This window comes from Haliaeetus albicilla, chromosome 23, assembly GCF_947461875.1.
Source record: "Haliaeetus albicilla chromosome 23, bHalAlb1.1, whole genome shotgun sequence".
NCBI classification, from domain to species: Eukaryota; Metazoa; Chordata; class Aves; order Accipitriformes; family Accipitridae; genus Haliaeetus; species Haliaeetus albicilla.
Window position 1 is genome coordinate 24,758,943 of NC_091505.1, and position 25,450 is coordinate 24,784,392.

The window sequence follows — 25,450 nt, forward strand, 5'->3', positions numbered from 1 at the left end:
AATAGATAGCTAACAGAATTTGAAACGAGCTCCTGGACATTAGTTGGGAAACCATTACTAATGGAGATGAAAACAGAAGCCGAGCATGATGACCAGGCTCTGTAGTCCAGCAGATGAGTGTCCCAGGACTCAAGTCCTGCTGACCGTTCAACCCAGCAATGCAGGGTGTTTCCATCTCTCACAGAAAGCTCTGACCACCAAGTGCCCTCCAGCTGTGAAGGTTTCCACCTCTCCAGGAAGGAAGTTCTCCGCCACTTGGGGCTTCCTAAAAAGAGAGGGGCAAAGCAGCTACTAAAATGTTACCCCATTCCTGACCCATGCCTGGGAACTAACCAGTCCTGTCAACTTTCGCAAACCTTAAGACCAGGAGGAACCATTATGATGACCAAGTATTAAAGAAGTCCTACCCGTTAAGCCTCCCATCAATCCCTCTATCTCTATTTGACCAATACTACAGGTGGATGGGGTGGAAAGAAAAGCTCAAGCGCTACCTGAGATTTCAAGCGATGAAGAATCTACTGCCTTCTTTGATGCAAGTTGTCCCAATGAATAATATCAAAAACCTCCACTTTAGTCAAACCTCTGGAACTCAGTTGTTTCATTAACAGAACTGGTGTAATGATATTTACTTCATTCACATGGGCATGAGATATGTAAGGCTTTTCAAATATTTTTAAGTGTGGCATTATTAATGCCAGACTATGGTGGAGTTGGGGAAAGAAGGATGTTAGCTCCCAAACACATGCTTAATCTAGAACATGTGGTTTTGGGGGAGGTTTGGAACCAATATGTTTTCAACATTTTCAGGAAATTTGGTCTATCCAGATGAAAGCTTCTTGGACCCTACTGAAATATCAGTCAGTGATACTAATACTTTAACAAGATAAATTTTTTCCCTTCCCTGAAAAAGAAAGTGCTTCTTCACCAGTTCCAGAGAAAAAGGCAACAGATCTTGAAGAGCAGCTTTGGTATTATTACTCCAGAATATTTAGAAAATATGATAAATTATAGATCTAGGAAAATATCCCAGAAGTAAAACACATCATATGCTACTCAAAACTTCAGGCATGCCTTGCCAGAGTGGGTTTTTTGGGGGGGTTGGATGAGGAAGGGAGGTCTTCTGCTAAGTGATGGGGAAAGACACTGCCTGCAATTACAGGCAGAATGGCTGAATCCAAGTTAGGGATGCAATGTCCCTGGTACAAGGCTAGTACTAATTCCAATAAATCAGAATATAGTGAATATATTACATAACAGGATGGGGAGCTCATTGTACAAAGTGGGTGATGGATGAAACAGTGCTGCTTGATATATTAGTATGTAAGGCACAGCCCAAGGCCATTCAGTTTTTCCTTAACCACCATTGTTGCTTCTCCCTCTGCTTTTGTTTCCATTTGTTTTAAACTCTTCAAAATTCATGTGTGAACACAGTCACCCTTAAATTGTCTTTTTCTGGTGACATCTTAAATTGAGATGCTCTATGCCAGCATCCCATGAAACAGCATTCTCTCCTTGTCCTTCACCTAACAGCATCTTCCTTCCACGGCAATACCAAGAGTCACGCCTGGAGGACAACCCAGCCTGCTGCTCTACCTTCGCTGAACTTAAACTCTGTGCACAGTAGAAACACAGGCCCTACATTTCAGGAGTCTTTGCTTAGTGGTAGCCCTGTCATATTCTGGAGTTATAGGCTGCTAAGTCCCCAAGGCTGGCTTGGAGCCAATTTAGAGCTGACACTTCTTCTGATACCCCACCGCTGTGCTGAATTAAACTGCCTAACGCTCAAAGCCAGTCTCCTCCAGCCCGAGAGATCAAGAAGAGTTTGCAGCTCATCTTGTACTCTTTTGAGGCACTCCCTTGCCTACATCCACTTATTGAGGCTATTCTTCATCTCTTTTACCGACTTTTCACATGCCTCCATGTGTCTCCGGGGGAAGTATCCCGCACTGCGGTCTCCCCCGACACTCCTGGGACACTGTGCGGCTTGGCCAGAGGGTCTGAGAAGAGCCTGTGCATCAGCACAAAGGCTGAGAATCATTTCTCTTGTGGTGAGTTAGGTATGAGAGTGGCCTTCTGCTGCCTCACTGCTCTTCTCTGAGCAATCCGTCAAAGGACAAGCCTACATCCATGTGTCATCCAGATGATCAGATGCTGCTCCAGGAGCTCCATGGATCAGTAGCCTGCTCCCTCCCTATTCCTCTGATCCCATACACCAGACCCCAGTTCAAGCTTATCGGTCTGAAAACAAACGGAGAGAAGTCACAGCTCACCCCTGCCCCATCTCTCGAGTCCCTGGAGTGACACTAGATGCCAGAGAGCCACAACCTCTCTTCCTCAGACAGCTTCAGACGATGTAAGATCTCATCACGTAACAGGTTTTTTTTGCTGTCGCCAAAGTTTTTTTTCTCCTGGCAATACTCAAGAGATATTTTTGCCCGGTTTGACAATTAAAAAACAGGACTCTTCACATCAGGCAATAACTTGGTCAAGCTCATAAGGAATGGGAGGACAGTTAAATGCAAATATACAGACATAATGGCGAACAGTGACAGTAGGTTGTGATGTACTTTATGCTGATCTTTAAATTATATTAAAGGGAAAAAAATATCTGTAGTTACTGCAGTTCAAGATGATCAGAACTGAAGTGCAAGCAAAACAGACAGACCTAGGAGACCATCAGACAACAACCTGTTTCACTGGTCCAGGTAAAGGTGCCTTGTTGAGCAACCGCCCTTTTCCCCAGCTGGAAAGGAGGGAAGGAGTAAGACAAATGTAATTGCTCTCATGCATTTACCAGGTTTTTCCACCTTAAAAAGGACGGTGCAACTCGTAGGTCATCAGCTGCTCTTTGAAGGGACCCACGCTGGAGCACGTAGAGACCCACCAGCCCTGTGTACCTCTTAAGGGCTTTTTGGCATGAGGAACAACATAGGTCCAGGGTCACGGAAGCACCAGGCTGGAAAAGCAACCGTCCTTTCGAAGTCTGTCACCTCTGTCATGGTGTTCGTCCCACTTTAGGGAGAGGGCTGGATCCAGTCACCTCCTGGGGTCCCCTCCCCACCCTACACTACTCCATGACCACAGCTCTGCTTCTCCAACAGCCAGAGCTCTGCTAAACACCACTACTCACTGCTTTCTCAATAAGGCAGAGGTATCCTGACTCACCACAACAGGAATTTCCATCGCTTTATACAACATAAAGAACAACCAAATTGATTTATCTCCTCAATCCCATCCAGGTCCACTTTGGGATTGGGTGGCAAGGTACCAGGTCAGCCTACTGATACAATGAAGGCTTTTAATAAAAATATCCAGTCTCCACTGAGTAGGTGCAAGCACACCACAGTGCAAATGTGTTCACGAACAAAGACAAAACCCTGCTCCCAATTAACTACAGAGCCACTGTTGCTGGCAAAATAATATTGCACTGCCTTCGCAAAAACACAAAAACCCAATCAAACATAAATCTCCACCCTTCTTAACTTCGCTCCCACATAATCAGTCCCAGCCAAGTTCCTGGGGTTCACACCAGAACCTGTGGCCATCATATTTCATTTTCCACACTCTCACTGGCTATGGAAGAAGAATATGATGTGCCTTTTGTTTTCCTTCAGGCACTTAGGTTGGATTCCAAATGCTGGATCTTTACAGCAGAGCTGACAAACAACATTACTATTTCTAATTCAAGTATCTCAAGGCTTTTTTTGGCTTGCTGGCTGGACTCGCAAGGCTTATTTTCTATACACCACTGCACCCTATTGCTTACTTTATCAATACCACATATTTGAATTCAACAATTTAAAGCGTAGTATTACAGCTGTGTTTTTATTTTGTTTGTTTTATTCGGTTGTTGCTTAACACAAAACATTCTGACATTTTAAGTCATATCCCACTAAGATAAACAACTAACATATGTCATGAATTCCAGTAGAAATGATTCCCAAGTGGTGCTGCAGCAAGGTTTTAACCAAGCGTACGAAAGGCTCTCCGAAATTGTTTGCTGGATGTTTCAGATGCACTCTTCCCCACCACAGCTATCCATAAGGAATCGAGGGCAGGTGGGAGGAAATCTCTTCGACTATCTCATCGCTGTAGAACTTCGCATGTTTTTCTTCCTCCCGTATGTAATTCTGCCTAATTGGATCGAAAACCTCTGTAGCGTTCAACAGCTATCTGTAAACTGACGGTTTAATTACACGGAGTAGCATGGGATCTATATCCAAAGATATATCTGTGTGCATATACATGTACTTCCATTTGAATGAATCTGAAAAGGGGTCTGAAGGAAACCCAAGAGAGACCCCACCACTCTTCGGGAAGCTAAAGTCAAGTCCCTGCAGCAGTCATGACACAGCAAAGCATTGCCTGGCTCAGCCAACTCTTGAGTTTACCCATTCACAGCATTTCAAACAGATGAACAGACTTCACCAAATCCTGCTCGCATTAACGAGATGAGTTACAAATCCAACAATGTTGCTATACATCATGGCCAACAAAGCCCTAATGAAAACATGCAACTCCCGTGCCTCATTCACAACTTTTTCCCCAAAGAGTTTCCCAGTGGTGGTAGTGGTGTTCAGCTTTGGGCAACAGCAATTTTCTTATGGCTAATGTATCTGGTCTACTGTAACTGAGCGGATTTTTAATGAGCGCCCAGACAGGCCACAAATTGAAGACAACTTCACAATTCCCATCACCAGCGAAGCAGCTCTGCGTTTGGCTATTCAGTCCCACCCCGGCCCCCACAGACAGAAAAATAAACTTATTCAGCCCAAGATTTGCAGAAGGCAGATACCCCGTAGGCGCTGCAGCAGGACCCTGAGCCTGGACTGCCATACCTGGCCATTCCAAAAGGTGTACGTGATCCAGCTCAGCACCAGTTCCTCAGCTTTTGTGCTAGAGCTGATCTGCGACCAGATGGGCTTGGAGCATGTGCTAAGCAAACTTGTGTCTGCCTGCAAAATAGTCAGTGGATGTGGCCAGAGAGCCAGTTTATTCACAGAAATCAAAGCTCAGCTGCAAATACTTCAGCAAGACAGACAATAGAGCCTCTCATACTGTGGGAAAGAAATCACTAGCTCCTAGTTGAGTTCAGCATTTACAATGTTTGGTGCATGGCATCCATAGTTCAGATGCACACATAATTCAGATGCAATCGCATTCCTGCCTGGCTGGAACATCTGTTCTCCTCTCATTAGTCCTGGCCATGTTTTGTAACAGAAGAAACTATCTGAGATTCCTGAAGTTCAGTATTTGACCCGAGGCATTATGAAAAGCCCCGGTTTTCAGAAGTGGAATTCATACGGAATCACCAGTCACTTCTAATAACGCTGGTCCCTGCTTAACATGCAGCTGTAAAAAAAGCTTAGAAGTTTAGTTCAAGTTTCAGCAAAGCCTGCTGAACACCGTGGGCTACGCACTGGGGATCCTTCAGGACAACTCGGAAATCCACCCAAAAGTGGAATCAGCGCAAGTATCTGAAAATACAACCCAAGGTGAGATTCTGACCAGAGAATTCTTTCTCAAGCCTTCTGAATATCCTCGGCATCTCAAAATCTCGCAGCGGTCATCCCACCACCTTATCCAAACCAGACAGGAGGTACCAGGGAAGGACAAACACACACCAGAGCAGCTCTATGGATGGAACAAATCAACAGCACCTAATCACGCCTTTGCAAATATTAAGAATAATGAAGCAAGATTTCTTTCGCAACAATCCAGATCACAACTGGAAGGGCTGGGGAAGAAAACAGGGGGCAAACGGAGGTTGCGTATGGATCACGACACATCGACCGTTACACTGTGAACCCTGTGACCTGGAACAATTCCTCATCATGGCCACCACGCAGTTAGGCTTGTACCTCTCCCAGCAAGTTAATTGCTTTTAATATTTAATAGCCAGTTGGGACAGCACCATACCAGACTTCAGTGAAGAATTCTGGATTCCCTCAGTTTTCAGACCCTCGTGCCTTCCTGCTGACTGATGCAGCACATCCTCATGAAAATATCACCCTCAATGTAGACTGCAGGAATGAACGTTGCCACTCAGGCTTTCAGCATCACACGCTTTCTAGGTACAGAAAGTGACTCCAAAATCTTTAAGCTGAAGGAGCATGTTGGCTCAAGCCTAGATGTTAACACCTCCGCTTTCCCAATGCCCTTGGGCTACATGGAGCTTCCCTCAAATTATGCCTTGCTTGGGTATCTACCACATCATGCCCCTGGATGACAAACAACTGCCTATGGTTTCCCAAGACAGGTTTCAGCAAAGATTGTTAATGGACATGGCAGCAAATTTGACCTCAAAGTAATTTCAGTATTAAAAAAATGAATTCAGAGTAGTTTGAACTAAGGACATGCTGAAAATGTTTCAGCTGTCTAAAAATTTATTCCCTTAAAAGTTATACCTAAAGCAAGAAGATCCCCTTTAACATCATCTTCACCTTTGCTTTCACTCATTTCCAGAAATGACATGGTATTAATCTACCACTGCTGTAACAGAGCTGAAACCAGGACCTAAACATTATTCTGGCTTTTTAGCCAGTTGTTAAGCTTCTCTGGATCTGTCTCAGTGGAAACGTTGGTTAGAAATGAGCACAGACACAAGACGTTAGTCTAAAATAAGTCACCTATATATTTATCACTGTACCTTCATGGCTGAAAAGTGCCCGAGGTATAAGAACTTAGACAGCTACCTGCCTTATTATCATAAGCATAGGTATAACATGTAGGTAAGGATCTGTAAATGAGCTGTAGTTCTTAATTTTACCATAGTAATAACAAGTACTGACAGCAACGTCACAGGAAAGGGATGGAGACTGTCCACGAAGATTCAAACATCATCTTAATTCCCCCCTTCTCCCATTTTGGGGGAAATCACAGAGAAATTCTGGGGGAAATCACTAAGTGCAAGCACTCTGTGGTGAGCTTTCCTTTTGGGACTGTCTCCTGCGCTCCAGTATCCAGGAAATGTTCTGTATTTACCGAGTGCTCATCACCATGGTTTCGGAGCACAATAAGGCTCTATCGCCCTTCATACATCTGCGTTTCTGGGAATGCCTGGGCTTTGGGGAATTGCACGGGGCCGACACAAAGGCACCGATTGTTCTGGAGGCAGAGGGACGAACCTGCCCTTTCCAAAGGAGAGGAAGCCGGCAGGAAAAGTTGCTATTGTGATCTAGATATTTAAAAAAAAGAAAAGAAAAGAAAAAAAAAAAAGAAAGAAAAGCCCTATTGCATCATTAGCACTGCTGGGTCGGCTGCAGGACCAGGGGCTGCCCGGGGGGACGGAGGGAGCCAGGCACCCCCGGCCAGACCCTGGCATCAGCTACCTGCTAAACCATCCCCAAACCATCCGAAAACCACCACGCGAGTACTAACAGGCTGAACCCACGTAGCCGGCGCATCACTTCCAAAGCTCCAGGTAGAAGCAGGGATCGAGATGAGCTTCTGCTCTCCCAGAATTTCATTTTCATTTCAACAAAAGCCATTTGCAGCGCTGAAACCCATGAGTTCTCATCAAGGACTTTCCTCGGCAGTAAGGTCTGCCAAAGTAGTAGGAACCAAATTGTTGTCAGCTTAAGGACAGCCATCTGCTCAGCCTCTTCCCAGCTGCCATGCTCCAAATCAAAGAATGGATAACAATCACTTATGTTTCTCACCAAGCTCAATATGAAAAAATCTAGGAAGGAAAAAAAAAAAAAAACCAACCCAAACCAAAAAGCAAAAACCAAACAAACCAGGAAAGCAGCACGGCAGGGATCTAACTGGGAACAGAGATGAAAGTAGGAGAAAAAGAAACTAGTTTTTTTCTTTTTTTTTAAAACAATGTTTTTTAAAGAGTCCTATTGACATCTGCTTTGTAAATGCTCTGTCATTATTTATAACCTCAAGAGCACGGAATTGTCTCTGTAGTTACAACCATGCTACTCCCATATTTTGGCTTTGTTAGCAAAGAGCCAGCAGCATTTTTACTGGTGCTCTGGGAATAGAGATCTAACATTTCATACACAGTTTATTTAAAAGTGGACTAATTTAACATTCTTGATGGTTCCTTTTAGCACAACTGTTGCTAATTACCAGCTCCAGAATGATTTGTTAATCTGGGAGCAACAGCGGTTCCACAGCAGCATAAATACACCAAGACAGAAAGGAAGGAGGGAAAAAGAGAAAAATAAAAAAAAAAGACATTGAAGAGGGTCAAGCTTTAGCGAACTAAAGCAAATTAAGTGACAGGTGGAGTCAGTAACACCGAGTAGAAAGAACACCGTAAAATGGAGCCAGAAAGGGGATAATCCTGGTCCTTGAGAAGCAGAAAAAAAACGCGGCAATTTTTAAAGCTGCGCAAACGTTGATTTTGGTGGCACGGGCAGGAAGGTGGCCTGAAAGATGATCGGTGCTCCTCAGGACTGGGACAGGCATCAGGCTCCCATTAATCCCGTCTGCCGGTGGCCGGGTGACCCACGCCAGAGCCGGGCTGGACCGACGGCGAGCGGAGAGGGGAGCCAGGCAGGCACCGCGTCCCAGGACACGACCTCGGCTTCTTTAATTGGTTCCAGGGCACCGTGCGTGGAGGGACACAAACAAAAATTAAGCAAACATGATCATAGAACATGACAAGCGGGTAGGAGGACCGAAGCCGGAGTCCTCAAAGGAGGAGCCCTTGAAATACCGGAGTCGTGTTTGGAAGTGACAGGATCCAACCGATAGCTTTGCACTACTGCACACAACTTTTCCTGGGGTTTTTCGGCAAGCAACAAAGAGGCACCAAAGCAGCTTCGCTGCTCGTGGCCTCCCGTGTCCCGTCCCTGTGGCTCCGTGCTCTGGGCATGGCCACGGCCATCACCCTCGGGACCAGCTCTGACCTGTCTCAAAACCACCCCTTTCACAGCAAATGACTTGAAAGCAAATTTTCCTAAAAGCAAAAACTTCTAGGAAAGGAACCGTGTTATCTTTGACATTTATAAATCATCAAAGCCATCCCATTGCCGGTACCGAGAGGAGCAGGACTCAAACAGCCGTGGAAGGGGACTGAGCAGCCTCCCTCCAACCATGGCTTCCACACTTGGATCACTTTGGTCTTTCACTGCATGTGTGAAAGGACTTGAAAGTTCATAAAATTAATTCCAGACAAATATTAGTGAGGCCTCAAGTGGAAAGCACATCTCCTTCTGGGAATTTATAGTTCATCCACTTTTATCTTCTGGAGGCTCTTTGGAGATCAAAGATTTGATCAACTTTCCCTTTGCAAACCTCATGAAGAAAACGGTGTTATCAGTACGGTGACATAATCTTATTTGTTTTTTTTCAATGATTCATTGCCCTTCTCTAAAAAGTAAGATTCCTTCATGTAGGTCTAAACCAAACAGCCTGAGTTGCACAAGAAAGCTATTCTGTTTATTTATTGATTTTATGGTTGTTACGAGGTCAATCCCTACCCTGACAGCTTACACTTGTTAAATACTGCTCTACCTAATAAAACTGAGATGGCCAAACACGAAGTAACTGCTTGCCAACATAACCCACCCTGCTAACACCACTTGGAAAATGACCTGTCGCTCTGGCAATTTTCCCCACCTCCATCACGCTATGGGGTCAAACCCCCTAACTGACAAAAAGACATATATAATCGGTGGAAGTGAGCTATGTTTCTGGAGTGACTCAGCTCTGATGCATTCAGGGAACATGAAATCTGGGAAAGGAGTGCAAGTTATAAAAGTAGGACACGTTTTCACCCGGACACAAGGATGATGAGAAAAGCCTTCGTTAGTCTACCGACTTTCAGCATCTATTTCTCACCGTGCAGCGATTCTCTGCACATCTGGCAACAGAAAGGCAGCACTAGGCAGCCTAACGGACTAGGCTAATTCCTCCGAACATCTGCCTGCAGCACTCCATTTACACCGCTCGCATACAGTGGAAACTTGCTACTTACACAAGCGACTTGCGAAGACACTGGAATAGATTTCAAGGAGTCTGTGCAAAAGGACTTGGATCCCGCCTGAGCCATCTGAGCATCAGAGCGACACTGGCTCTAAAGATGATGGACCACATTTAGCTGGAATCACTCAGGGAGTCTGTACCAAATGCATCATACTTGTCAGCGTTTTGGGGAGGAGGAATCTGGGGAGTTTCACGAAGCTCGCTCTTGGAGCAGAGCCACAGGGAAACGCTTTTCCACTGTGAAACTGCGAAGGCTTCAAGGGAGATGGGAAACTCATGGAGCCAGGGAGCTGGAGAGGAAAACTAACGCTAGCCGAGAGGTTTATAACACAGTCAGGACTTGGGCTTAGCAGGCATCAAGCCATGCACAAACTACTGCTACTCCTCCGTTATTTCTTTCCCTACTTTCCCTGGCATCCAGTCCCCTTCTCCTCTCCGTATAAAAATGGACCTGGGCTTTTCTGTAGTAGGAAAGCGCGGGAGCTCTTCCAGCAGCTCGACCCGGGAAGCAGTCCTCATGTCTCAGTGTAGATGGACAATCACGAAAAGACAGCATTGGAAATAAAATTCCTCATACTGAAATCAGGCAGGATTCAAGCTAGGGGAAGGGACTGAAGGTGAAGCTAGTTTTACTTCTTTCGGTATTTATTACTTATGTTCTCAACAAGCGTTGAGAGTGGTTTTGGTGCAATAAAGATGTCGCAGGACTTACCCTAAGTTATGCTCTACCTAAGGATTCTGGCGCCGTTCTTAGAAGAATAAAAAAAGGTGTCATTACATGACTTCAAGCACGAAATAATTTTGGCAGGGTTCATTTCCCACTTTAAAGCACCCTTCAGACATCCAGAGGCTTTAGAGGACACCTGCCGCGGGAAGAGCCAGCCATTCGGCACGCAGAGCGCAGCTCCTGGAGAGCTCCGGGGAATCGCCACCTTTCTCTGATTCTGCCCCATTATCTCCCAGACCTTCACCCACAAGCAGCCGCTGCCGTCCCTCGCCCTGCCAACCCATAACCGACCCACGCAGCCCAGCTCCTGCTCCCACCGCCACGTCCTCTGCGCCAGCTCGGCACCTTCGCAGCCATCAGGAACGGCCTCCGCCTCCCGGATTAAAGATTAAAACACCTTAAGAAAAACCCCTATCAGATAGTAGCATGTTGTAATATTTAGCACCCGCATAAAGCACGAGTACCACTGCATCACGGTATGGCCCATCCCACCAAGGGGACCGTCCATGTAGGGCAGGCGCGTTGTCAGACACCAAGTCCAAAACCAGCCAGAAGGTCTGAAACAAAGAGACCACATACACAAGAAGGGCTTTGGCATCGGAGCGTAGCAGAGCAGGACACATGGAGGATGATGCTCTCGCCAAGGGACGGTGATGGCCAAGGGCAGCAGAAGCTGCCGCCCTGCGGACCCCGAGGACAGACGGCATCGTCACACCAGGGGGGTCTCGGGCTACCACTGAGGAAGCCCAGCACCCCTGGGGTTTGTATCACACATACTCGTTTTATATTTGTCGAACCACGGATCTATAATTGTGATTTTTTTGTAACTCTACGCTCTCTTAATACAAGCTCTGTACAACTCTGACTTCCCTTCACACAGGCTTTGAACCCACCCGAGACCCTCTGCTGCACTGTGAAACACCGTTAGAACCCAGTTACCATTTTGTGATGCAGATGTTCGAGCTGTTTGTTGGACTATGAATAGCTACTTGATGATTTTAAGCAGAGACAGTGTACAGAACAACAAATATAGGTGTAAAAGTGCAAATCATAGCCTTAAATGAGCCTTACTATTAGAGAAGAAGAGTCAAGGACAAAATTACTATGTAGCATTAATTTGCACAAAATCACTAGATCTACCGTTGCAGAAATCAGAACTACTGGAATTCCTCATCTGGAAGTCAATCAAAATCAGACAGAAACTATTAAAAGCCACAGATGCCAATTTCCCCCCGTCCCCCATACAGAATTCTGTACCAAGAACACAACCATGATCTGAAAAAAAAAAAAAAAAAAAAGAAAAAAGAGGCAGTCTTCTGCTCGGCTGTGCGAAGACGAGAAGCGCAGCAGCGAGGAACAAAGCGGGACTCACCGTCTGGCCCTTCGCTGCCTTTACTCCTTTTATTTCGACGGACGCGTCTACCTTCTTCTCCAACGTGCAGCTTTTCTTCAGGGTGAAAGAAGTTCAGCAAGGCCAGCTGGAAGAAGAAGGACAAGTTTAAGCATCTTTGGCAAGGATAGCTTAGCCGAGCGGAGAGCTTGGAGCCTGAACGCCAAATCCTTTCCTTTAGGGATAGCTCTGCTGAGCCGACGGGGAGAGCCAAGGGAAATGCGAGATGGCTGCTCCCAGATGCTCAGCTCATCCCAAGGGAAACCGCAAGGAGCTGTGTCCCCTTGGAAGCAGCCTAAGACTTGGGAAAACACAACCTGAAGGGTTTCGGCAGGGAGGAGCATCCCCCCCAGGACACGGGGGGGCTGCAGGGACAGGGACGCAGGCAGCATCAGAGGAGATCTATAGCTGGAAAGAATCAAATGCCCCAAATGCCGATGCGATCATTTCTAATTATTCTCTGCAAAACTTGCTCAATCCTGGAGCTCTTTCACCAGTATTACTCACTGCCAGTAAGTTTTTCCTCTCTCAAGCTCTCTTCTCCAAGCCTCATTAGCTACTGAGATTCAAAGGTCTTCAGGGACCTTTAAATCCAATTCGGGATACCACATAAATTAACACTTTAAACCCAGAGCAAGTACATCTTTATAACATGACTTTTGCCAAGAGGTAAAAATTCTATGTAGCGACCTCTTATTCATGATAAAATAGTTGCTGCATTAAAAACTCTTTGACAGTCATTACATCAACATCCCAACCCAGGAACAGGATTTGGGAAACCAAAGGACTTCCCCAAAAAGAAACCCCCAAAGCGTTTCTCAAATTCCCGAGCAGTTTATTTCCACCTGTGCGCAGGCACGTCTGCATTTATCGCAATTCCTGATATTTTTGTCATTGCAATGATGTTGTGTCCGAAAAGACCCCAAAACGCTGCGGGATGGCCTGGGACCAGCTCCCCGCAGCCTCACGACACGCACAGTTATACTTTTAAGCATACATAAAAAGCAACGGCAAGTAAAAGCTGGCACTTACCTACCTAGGGAAGGACCAGTCACAGCATCGGATGGAGAACTGGAGGCTCTCACTTACAACAAGTCTTAGCAAATGGAGAGAACAAGGGGCAGAGCCCATCTTCCCTAAGTGCCCGCATCCCACCACGCGGACCCAGGCACGGAGCGCAGGAGCAGGATGCTCCTGCGGACACTGCCAGTACCTTCCCCCGCACAACGAAGCAGGGCAAGGGATGAGCAAAAAGCGAAGGGGTTTTTTTTAAACAGCTTATTTAAATCAAATTGAAACATTGTAGAACTAATTGACGGAACAAACTGCATTATAATTCAGGTTAAAATGTCAATGAAATCATCAGCGCTGCTTTTGAATGCCGTTATTACTTGGCTCTCCTACTTGAGCTTTACAAAACATGACTAAATAAGAGCACTGAAAATGAAGCAGGGGGAACCAGCCCGTTCAGATGTGCCGCTTCCCACCCCAGCTCACCCTGCTGCCTTTGGCCAGGTGGCACACGACCTGCTCCCGGCACTAACGCTAAAACCAACATTTTTCATCTTGAGAAGATTTTGTAGTGGCACAACCCCTAATTATGTCAAAAAAAACAGGTTTCCTTTCCCTGCTATTACAAATACAATTTTAAGACAACATCCACAATTCTGAAAAGCTGCAGTGTAAATGGTAAGCTCGCACCATGCCACCTCCTTCTCCACCTCTGGGCACTGACACGCAGATTAGTGATAAGTACACTGATTTCTTTTCCTGCCAGGTGTAAGCTGGATTCTTGCATGTCACCCTCCCACCCATGCTGTAAAGAAACAGAACTACTAGCAGTCACTGGAATTGTCACAGGCACCTGCAGCATCTTCCGCAACCCCTCTTGTCCCCAGAGGAGGCTCTTCAGATCATGAACGTGGAGTACAAAGCTATTTGTTTTCAGCTAGGAGAACATACATTCAACATTGCTGAGCTTTTTTTTTTTTTTTTTTTTTTTTTTTTAAGACAGACAATTGTTCAAATCTTCATAGGATCACAGAATAGTTTGGGTTGGAAGGGAGCTTTAAAGTCCATCTCATCCATCCCCTCCCTGCCATGGCAGGGACACCTTCCACCAGACCAGGCTGCTCAAAGCCCCATCCACCCTGACCTCAAACATTTCCAATGATGGAGCATCCACAACTTCTCTCGACAACCTGTTCCAGCATCTCGCCACTCCCATCATGAAGTTTCTTCCCTGTGTCCAGCCTAACCCTACCCTCTTCCAGTTTAAAGCCCTTGCCCCTTGTCCTGTCACCACAGGCCTTGGTAAAAAGTCTCTCTCCATCTTTCTTGTAAGCCCCTTTATATATTGAAAGGCTGCAAGAGGGTCTCCCCGGAGCCTCCTCTTCTCCAGCCTGAACAATCCTAACTCTGCTACTCTGTTCTCACCCAGGTTTTATTCTTATATCTCACTTATCACCGAGCAGTCAGAAAAATACTAAATATTGGCTAAAAGTAATCTATCCATTCAACTTTGTCTTTCTGATAAGACCAAGTCAGAAAGAGAAATGATAGTGAGGGTGAACGACTGAAACGTACCTTTTAGAAAAAAACCCCAATACAAATAGCTCGTGACAGCAACTGTGCCCACACTAGCTAGGAGCACACACCGCTTTGAGACCGACCCCACGAAACCGAGCTTTCCTGAAGAAGCGACACGCCACTCCCCCGCGCTTACCCTGCCAACGGACGCAACTGCTGCGAGCAAAAAGACAGAGAGAGGGGTTTGTCCTAGGGGCTGCTCCCACAGCACTTTTAATCATGCAAGTAACGGCATTTAACCTACGGCGACCGGCGTACAGGGGTTCAGAGGGGTCCCCCTCCGGATGGAGGGAGCTGCTCAGGACGGATCACCCTCCGGAGTTCAGGGCAAAGGGTGGCCAAGCTGCCTTGCCGGGTGCAGCGCATCGCTGAGCCCCACGCGGCTGCGCTGACGAAGGCAAATTTTCTCTCCGATGAGTCAAGGGGTCCGTTGTTCCAGGGGCTGCAGCTGCGGGAGGTCGGGGGATGCTCGGCCGCCGGGTCAGCTGGGGACCAGTGGCTGGCACAGCTGCGCTGGCTGGAAGAGCAAGAGATGTTTTTTCCATTCACCACCCCCTGAGATACGATTAATATATTCACTCGCAGCTCTTGGACTCCGCAGCTTTTGGTCTGGACGCAGGGGTGCATGTTGTTGCGCCTTAAATTAAACTCATCTACTCCCTGTTATTTGGCGTGGCCGTAACGAGGGAGAGGATTTGCGGAGCAGAACGAGCAGATGTTTGCCACCCATCTAGCAAAACACGATGCAGCCACACAGACGGATGCACAAGGAGAAATCACCTTCAGTGAAATGCTGCTGGCTGGACACTAGCACAGCACTACGACACGGAGGTCGCTGAAAGCAACGCTTAGAATGTCTGAAAAACACGCTGAGCGACCAGGGCGGCTTCTGCGGGCTCCCTCCCCGCGTGGGGAGCAAAGCAGCGGGCTGGGCAGGCGTCTCGGTCGACCTGCTGTGGCCGTTCCCACAGCTGAACGCCTCCCAGAATTTTAAAACCACCCAGAAACGTTTTGCACAAGTATCAGTTGAATCCTTTCAGGGAAATGCTGAGCAAACGCACTCGCAGGGCTTGAAGGGGCACCTGCCCGCTAAGCTCGGGTGCCCCACGCTCGTCCCCCTCACCGCAGCTTGTGATTTGGACCTTTGCCGGGTCTGGGAAAGAGATGAGATGCCGGAGCCGGACCACGAGCGTGGGTGGCCCCGGCCCAGGGGACGAGGAGGTGCGGAGCGAACACATCTGCGCCGGCCGAGCAGGGCAGGGCTCCGCTGGAGCACCCCGGCTGCGGCATCCATCCCTTCTGGGGAGGTCTGAAAGAAATTATTGCCCTGGTCCGTCTCTTTGCTGAAACTCCTCGTCCTCGGAGTCATGGAGAATTGATTCCCTCAGCCTCTGTGCTTGTAAAGCAAGAGTATTTTTGAGGAGCCCAGCAAGCACATACCCGCTCCCCAAAAAGAGGTCGTATCTTCTCTGTACAGCTACGCAACAGCGGCAGAAAAGGTTGGAACGATTACCATTTTCCTCCTCCCCCAACCTAAAGCCCTCAAATTACCTTAGTTTTAGAAACACCATGTAAACCCATTATGACTCCATACTTTTAATCAAGAAAATCACTATGGGATGCGAAAAGGTCAAAAAGCCAAGAGAGGAAAAATCCCAGGGGAAACCATCCCTCAAAATAACCTGTGAAACAATAGTAAAGGCATGCCTCACCAGAATGAATCAGTTCTACCTTGGTTTCTCCCAGCAAAATAAAGAAAAACAAAGGCATGCATACAAAAGCGCTGATTTTCTCTGCAGTCACATGCAGAACCCGCTCTGGAAATGCGGAACAAAGCTGCTCTGGGATGTCAAGGGAGCACAGTGGGAACCCCCCAAAAAATGAAGTAGCCTGCAGCCACTCAAACTCCTCTGGTTCGTAAGGATGGACGTTCCACACTCTACAGAAGTAAGAATAGAGAAACGTGTGTGTATATACATCTCTCTCTCTCTCTCGACAATTTTTTTTTTTTTTTTTTTAAGGTACCATAAAGCAGGAAGCTTGCTTCAGGCTGTGAAACCCAAATGTACCAGAGAGTTATGGCTGGATATACAAACCACATGCAGTAAGAAGAACAATAGTGGGATGCTGAAGTAACTGTTAACTTTTGCATATTTAATTGCATCCCTCTGTAAATGCCTTAAAAACACACACCCCTCAGAAACACTTTACAGGAGTGAAGATCCACTGGACACCAAGGGAATGTATTTCCAATGGTCAAACAGCTTGAAAATGAGAGAAGTGGAAAAATACAACCCGACCTATACAATTATGCACAAAAAGGCACATTTTTTTCCTTAGGCAAAGCCAAGTTGGTAGAAGAACTAGTGTCTTCTTCCTGATTAACAGCAGAATTGGGAAAAAGCAGGCAAGCATTCAGGTGCACAAGCCCTTTTCAGGGAAAAGTGCATTCTTGCAAAGACTTTCAGAGCATATTTATCACTAACAAAACCCCCAAAGAATTCTCTGCATGCAGTATTACAAAGTTGGCTTTCAATTAATCATGTGAAAGCTAGACCAGGCAGCTTTAGATCTAACCAATAAAACCCACACTCTCCTACAGCACAATGTCTTAAAGCACCAGAGAAAAAAAAGCATGAAATCATCCTCTTGCATTATTGTTTAATAGTATTGTTAAAATCAAATTCCCTCATCATTTGCAATTTTGGAGATCATTAGTGTGAGAAGACTAATAACAAGACTTAAGCTCTGTAGAGGCATTCTTTGCAAGCAATACTGTTGTTTTTCTGGTGCTCTGAAGTTCAGCCATCGGAGGTTGCGGTTCAGAGTAGCAGCTACTTAAATATCAGCCCCATTGTCCTCCATGAGAAATTCGCCTCTGGTAACACGTGGTGCAAAAAAAAAAAAAAAAAAAAAAATTAAGTAGCTTATTTATTTTCAAACAGACTAGAAAGAAGCTTGGGGAGTAGCTTTGCTTTATTGAAAAAAAACCCCATTCAACATATTTTAAGTCTTGTTTTTGTCATCATTACTTTTTCCTCATGAAAATGCAAGAAGCGAAAGAGTAAACGATTCCCATTTCAACATGACAAAAATTTATACACAATGTCTTGTCTGCAAGACAAGCCGCAGCCCTGAATACAAAACTCTTGTAACACGATATATACCATGAGCCAGAACGTGGTCAGAGATAGTGGTGGAGACAGTAGAGATTATACTTGCTCTAAGCCAGAATTCTCATAACCCATCTTCCTTCCTCAAATCTGGTGTTTTCAGCCCAGCTCAGCTGCGTGCATCCTTCCCAGGGGTCTGGAGTAGGTTACACACCATCCTTAGCAAACCCCTCCACCAGCTTTTTTTCCTGCATGACAGCTGAAGTATGGTCCTCTCCTTCAAGACTGCCCGTAACTCTTCTCGTCCCTATTGCTTCATCTCTCCCACGGCTCCCCGTCATCCTTCCTCCCCCCGGACACCAGCCACATCCCTGCTCTTGCCAGCTATTCACCCTGAAGCCCGAGGTCCCAGGGGCACAAACCATCAGCTTTGAGTTGATATGAAACCCACCACAATTCCCCCTCTTTCTGATCTGCACGCAAGGTTTTTAGACCCAATGGTGATCTTTAAAAGCCTCCTCGCTGAGGCTTTTAGACCCAACGGTGATCTTTAAAAGCTTTTTCCACCCAAAGCTATGAGGCAAAGCAATTCTATGGTCTAGGGAATAAAAGCACCAGCAAGGCTAAGGAGCTTATCCAAAGCCAGGTGGGAATTTTGGGTGGAAGGAGGGACTGAGCTATGCCTCTGGCTGAGAGCCGTAACAGCAGAGCCACCTCCATCCCAATACTCACAAGGAGCTTCATAACGAGTGACGACCAAGGAGCCAAGCAAGTATTTGGCTATCAGAAAAAAGAAATTACCTTGGTCTCAGAGTTGGAGGTGGACCAGGCAATGCCATGGACCAGTGGCACAGCACCAGCTACTGCCAGCGGGCAGGAACGCCCATCTCGGTAAATCTATGACTCTTAACGTGCCACCATGGCTTTTAAGAAGCGGATTTGACATGCTTTCAAGCTGCCGAGCGTTTCTGTCCTTGGGTTGAAAAGCCTTTTCAAAGAGGACTGCGCAATCCCAGTTTTCAGAAGGCCAGTGAGTCACGCTCCCGGGTCTTCTAGGCACTGCGGTAACAGAAAATCATTAGAGAACAATAAAAGAGGAGGGAGCATATTTTCCTAAGTTTTTATTGGTATTTTAACTTCATTACCCAGGAAAGCCACTGTATTTTTCAGCACAGAACATTAAATCTGATTGCCAGTTATCAGTTCAAGCCTCATTACAAAGCGATAAACACAGCGAATTAATTGCCATTGGAGGGTCTAATGCAATTCTTAAACTTTCCTTCAGAACCGAACTCTTCCCAGAAATTTTCCTCTCCTCTGCATGTGTTACAGAGCTTTAAGTAGTAGTCCTAGATCGACAATAGCGGTCATCTTTCCACATATTGCAAACTCCCACAGCTACAGCTATGAAGCTTTTACTGCCAAAATTGATAACCTGTCTGAATGAAGGGAAACCAGAACACAGATCAAATATTTTAAATTTCATTTGAACTTCAGTAGTAAAATTGTTAGATCAAACTGACCCACCAAATGCCACACCGTTTTCCAGAAACAAGCCTATCTTTAAAACAAAAGCATTTTTTTCCCTACCAAAAGGCCCTCAAAATCAAGAGCAGGTCACTCTCTTAACATCTACTACAGGTAGCAAATTCCTGCAATGCAGGCAGCAAGGCAAGTTAAGGCTGTACATCGATTGAACTACTCTTGAAACTGCCCAGCTCACGATATAAGACGTTGCTTCCCAAGATGAAGTGCCTTCATATCACCACGTATTTCCAACAATACAATCCTGTCTTATGGTGGTTTCTCTGACCATGTCAAGTCTAGAAGGTTTGGACAGCTGATCGAGCCAGCTTCTGCGCATTCCATACATTTAGCTGAGTTCCATATGCAACATACTAAGTATTTATATTTCCACCACTGATTCATTTCTACTTTTCCAACTGTTAACTGTTCTTTGTAGAAGGCTCAGATCAGCACCAGCTCTACTCCTTCCATATATTTCTGTGTTTTTGTAGCCACGTGCTTTAAATCCTCCAGGCTGAACCCCAGCAATCGCAGCCCGTGGGACAGCAAGGCACAAGGTATGCTCTTCCAGCCCCTGGTTTTGGTGGTCCTACCAGGCAACAGGACTTTCTGCTGACTTGGGAGTCCAAGTCTGACATCGAGCCGCATTGGAGAATAACTCCACGTGGTGTTATTTTCACGATTTCCCTTAGCAGCCACATCTGGGCTGTGGGTCAAGGGAACGAGAGGTGCCAATGTCCACATACAACATTCCCCTACTTCGACCTGGAAGCAGGGAGTGCTGGCCACGGGTGCAGGTCTTCACTGCATGGATGGATGGCTACCCAAGGGTTTCACTCTGGCACGTCGAAACCAGAAGTCAACCATGGGAGAACAGGCTTCAATGAACAACTCTACGAACAGTGGTGTTTTCTGCACTTCTTTAAAAAACAATAGGATATACAAGCATAAGTGAAGAGAAAACCTGATCCAACTGAACATACTAGTTGCTTTTTACTTTCTGTCAACTCAGGGAACCTGAAGCAAATGCGCTTAAACTCTAACAAGTAAGAACGTGGCAGAAACAGCAGACAGATGGGTTTGCTTTTCATGAGAGAAGGGAAGAGTGTAACTTTGGAGAGAAGGAAGGGTTCTGGCATTCTTTCAGCACAGGCAGAATAACCCATGCAACCCTGAGAAACACAGCTTCTGTCACAAATCTCTGTATAAAATTTGTTTCTAGCATAAAATGGAACCAGGTACACAGTCCCTGGGTTACATGTACATCAAAACCTAAACTGACTTTGTAGGAGCACCTCAATAGCTAAATTTGATACCAAACCAGCATCATCTCAAGCCTAGAAGACCGTGATTCAGTTTACAAGGTTGTTTGCCCAAACGCTTGCCTCCGGACACCCTTCTGTGGAGCTGCCTTGGTCCGGAGATGAGCTGGTGCCTCCCGCGAGGACGTCGGACGGAGGTGGGATGCCGCTGGTGGGATGCCGCTGGTGCTGCAGCCAGACACGACCTCAGCAGCACATACGCTACATATGGCACAGAGCAAGGGCTGAGGTTTCCAATTTATTACACCTGTTGGCACTGAAAGGGAAAGCTAAAAACACAACCCAGATGTGAGGTAGAACAAGGTCAAAGCCAAGTTTAACACCACATATGAAGACACCTGTAGTAAATTTTTTAATGGTAGCAAGAGTAAGAGATTCCTGCTGCAGGCTTCCCTGTCCCGGCACAGCAGACCTGCAGGAACCGAGCACTTCGCTGGGAACACACTGGTTAAAAAGCTGAAAAGTATCAATGTCAGAGCAAGGTAAAGAACTTAAATCAGTTCCTTTCGTCTCCTAAGGAAATAAAATTTAGCTGTGAACCAGCGCCAGACAGAGATCTGCTGTCTATTAGCATGAATTCTCAGTTTTTCACATTTTAATTAGCCTTCATAGTCTTTTTCAGTCCCATTTTCAGCCAGCTGGGCTACGTCCCCCTCCATATGGAGGTCATGGTTTCTTCTCTGCATACCAACAGCAATTTTTTTCCTATTTTAGCATTTATATTATCAAAGCATTTACGCACTTCTAAAAAGCACTCTGCACGCTTGCTTTGGGGGAAAACCCTGTAAGCTTAAGTGACTCGGTATTAGCCATATTTCCTCCTGTTGCCTGTTTCTCCATCTGTGCCTTTGCTCATGCTTTCTCATGACCTGGATCTTCTCTAGTACATCCAGGACAGCATGAGGTCAATAGCACAATCCTCCTTGAAGCCATAATACCTCTTAAAAACCCTCCTGAAATCAGGCGCTGCTCCAGCAAAGAGCTTGAGGGCTCTGCTGCTCTACTTGGAGCACCTCCGTTGCCCTGTGAAATAAAGAACTGGGCTCCCTCCAGCCTGCAAAGGCTTGCCTTCAACCACCCTTGGGTCTCTTCATTAGGAGAAAGTTTCCTTTCACCGTGTTTGAAAACATTTTTAAGAATACCTGGCATGTTCTGTTAGCCATGACAGAAACACTGATCTCATCTGGCTTCCACAACCAATATAACATGAACCATAACAAGACGGAGAGACCATTCCCAGAAGACGCCGTTGGGCCACTCTCCACTGAGTGTGCTTCTTTTCTATCCAACGCCTTCAACTTGCACCACTTTCAGACATTTCTTATGAGACAGGAGCACTAAAGTCCCAACACCTGAGACAGCTGAGAACAGCTTCTTGAAAAAGTCATCTCTTTTTTGAGCCCCATCTCCAAAGCAGACACACACTCAAGGTGATAAAGCCACCTCTTCTTGCGAGAAGTGACCAACCAGCAGAAAAGACGCAACCAAATCCTGTTCTGGAGCTTTCCATTGAGAATATGGCTGTAGTACCTGAATTTAGGACATTTTTCAGTTCTCTGGTATTTGTCCTTTTAACTTTCAAAGTTCTACTTAAACCCACCGCTTGAGATGGGACTAGTTGCAGCAAAGAATGAGTTTGGGTTCATTCACTGAGATGATCCCTACAGTAGAAAGTTACAGGAGAACATTTGTCAGACATTGGAACTGATGAACTTAATCCTGCCCTTGCTGTCAGACATGCACTCCTACCCTTTTTTTTGGAGGTCTTCAAAAATCTTCATAATTTTGAAATCCTTTTGCTATAAACTGTTCAGATAGATGAAGTTTTAAAAATGTTTTTCCTCACTCCATAACAAAACAAAGACTTCCTGTTAGAATGCGTTTTTCCTTTCAGCACAAGGGTTTTAAAACCCTATTTTCTAAATCTGGATGTTAAAATTGGCCTTCAGCTATGATTAATTTTTATGACATTTTATTGGAAGAAGAAAAACAGAAGGGAAGGAAACAGGAGGAGGGAATCAAGTAGTCCAAATCAAATAGCATTACCATTAAAAGAAAAACAAGTCCACTGTAAACATAACATCCATGAAATAATGCATCCGATATAGGGATAAAAAGTCCACTACAGCAACTGGGAAATAATCTCAATCAAATTATTACCCATGCATTTAAAACAGCTTCCATACTCGAGCTCTTAATGAAAAAGCCAGAAAACCAAGAATAAACTAATTGCCCGTTTTTCAGTTGCTGATTCCCATCATGCAAGCAGAGCACCCCTAATCACGGGGGTTAGGCAGCAGCACCGCGGTGTGTCCGGACCTGCCGAGCCAGCACACAGCTGACACATCAGACAGTTCACAACCTTGGACCTGAATTACTTTTATAAAGACATCTACTTAAGACGGTGAAGGTTTTAATGCCGATTCCCATACCTGCAGGAACGCACGATATTGTGGTGGGAGACGGCGGCTGCCAGTTTAATTCTGTAAAATCAATCTGTTCAAATAAATCATGCTTTGTTGCCTAATTAATCAGATCCACTGCAATTAGTGTCAAAAGAGACTATGATCTCATACAAACAGGATTAAAAGCTCTGAAAGCGCTCGTTTTGTTTCAGGGCACGGCAATGCAAACAAGTCACCGCAAGGCAGAGCCGGGGTGCGGTGCCGCAGCGTGCCAGCGATCCTCCTTCCGTGCGGGAATTGCAAAACACCGTATCCCACAAGGAAAGCGGTGCAAACCGGGGCTCATCGGAAACAAATGGGACACCGCACGGGAATGGGGGAAGGAGGGAACGTCCCCTCGAGTCCTGGCTCCAGAAAGCAGGGAGCACCGAGGTACTGCTCAGCACATGGCACCTGCGAAGCAAGTTACCGCCAGATAAACACAGTCCTTGCCAAAAATTGAAATTACACAGCTGCTTAGTCCCCTCCTGGCTTGGCTTCCCCTGGCTGTGTTAGCTCAGCCGGCAGTTGTTGTCTCCTCTGGAAGCGGAGGCACCCGGAGCACGTTCCCATGGCCCCAGCACCCACTGAAACCAGCGGCACGAGGAGAAAACAAACCCACCCACAGCACTTCACGTATGGCTCCTTCAAGAAGTGTTATTTGGGCAGCTGAGGGAGCAAGAGGCGGCACGTAGGAACGCCCGGAGAATTCAGAGTACAACAGGAGGGATATATGACCATCTGCTGGAAATTCCATTTCATTCCTTTTACTGCTGAGCACCTTTCCTTCGGTAATTCCGATGGTTCGGCAGAGCCTGCGCTTGCCGGATCGTTGTGCCGGCAGCCGGCGCTGCCCGGTAATGTGCTGCAGAGACCGACCGAGTGAATATTGCTGGGTCTACCCAGGGACTTCATAAACCACCATTTCACATGCAGTGGAACAGCAGAAAACTGAGCTTTGAAGGAGCCAATGGTGCCTGGCTCATCTGAGCGAGAAACACCAGGATATGCTGTAGAAATGGAAACTATTGGAAAAGAGCTGGGAGGAATTCAGGAATTTGAATTTTCCATAAGATGCTATCTCACACAATTGGTCCCAAGTACCAGCAACACGCACATCCCCAGCCGCATTCTAGGCTGAGCTTTGGGGCTGCCAAATAACCCAGCTCCGCTTGCTGCTGTAAGGACCAGACGGATTCCTAATCAGAAAAACATTCTCCGTTTACTCTCTACATGGAAGCAGAAGGACTGCTTTTAATTGAAATAAAACTGCACCAAACCACCCCGTTGTCTGAGCAGCCATCCTTCGAGTAGGAGGTGCAGCTGGCACAGTACTAGCAAGTGCATTTCGAAGCTGAGCGAAGGAATTACATTATCGTTTCAGCAAACGAACCTCAATTACGCCACTCGGTCTCCGGCTGTGGGCAAGAGACACAGCAGCACTAGACAAGAAAGGAGAGGTGTTAGTTTTGTGCAGGCCAAGCCCTTCTGCTTCAGACTTTGATGTGATGACCTGGAGAGCATGTCTTTCAAACAGGCGAGAGCAGCGACAGCAAGATGCTGCACACAGCAGCAGTCAGCACAGCGTCTCATGCCGCGAGGGTCCATACGTTTGCAGACCATCCAGATGTTTCCATCCAGTGCGCCAGGCCAGCTGCTGCACAGCTGCCTCCAGTCGGGCTTTGTTAGCTCTTGTGCGAGAGCAGCGCTAGGGAAGCGCTCGCTCGTGGCTCCCTTACAGGTTCTTATTTTCTGACACAGAAACAAAGTGTTTTTCTGTAGTCCTACTAGTTTATCAAGACGAGTTAAAGTATTTAAGTATTATTTTAGGCTGGTGGATACTGCTTGTGCCACCGCGGTAGTTGCCTTCTCCATTGTATGGACACCGCAAACCGAGGCACTGAAAGATTAAGTGACTTTCTGAAGGTTAAAAAAAAGAGTCAGGAAAGTTTCATAAAAATGCCCAATTCCTAACATGAGGGCTAAGCTGGCTTGTAAGATTCGCAAGCTGGCTCTCAAGTCTTTCTGAAATGCCACTTACCTCAGCTTACTCCTAATCATTTAAAGTTCATCATTCAATTGTAAGTGTACACATAGCGCATGAGGGTATTCCTGACCTGCTCCCTCTGAAGTGGACCCTGACGACTCTTCCCCAGGAAAAATCTAATCTTGTCACTCTTTTTTTTTTTTTTTACAATCATTCATTTTATCATTATCCTCTTCTTTTCACCCAGAAAACTGCTAGGTACCAGATATGGAAGAGGCAAGTCTTCCTGTATCAACCCATGTCCTGCTAGCAGCAAGGCTTCACAGGTAGATATAGATATATAGGTATCTCTCTATATCTATTTATAGATATTTACCTCATTTACCGCCGGCATCCCCAGCTCAGAACC

The 25,450-nt window shown here is 46.2% G+C and overlaps 1 protein-coding gene across 4 annotated transcripts in view; it reads right to left on the reverse strand.

Moving 5' to 3' along the window:
• Window positions 1–25,450, reverse strand: part of EDA (ectodysplasin A) — a 79,257-nt gene that overhangs the window by 18,111 nt on the left and 35,696 nt on the right. For all 4 annotated transcript variants that reach the window (XM_069811623.1, XM_069811621.1, XM_069811622.1 and 1 more), the window contains exon 2: window positions 12,042–12,147. In XM_069811623.1, the coding sequence (XP_069667724.1) occupies window positions 12,042–12,147 (106 nt within the window). The remainder of the gene's footprint in view (window positions 1–12,041; window positions 12,148–25,450) is intronic.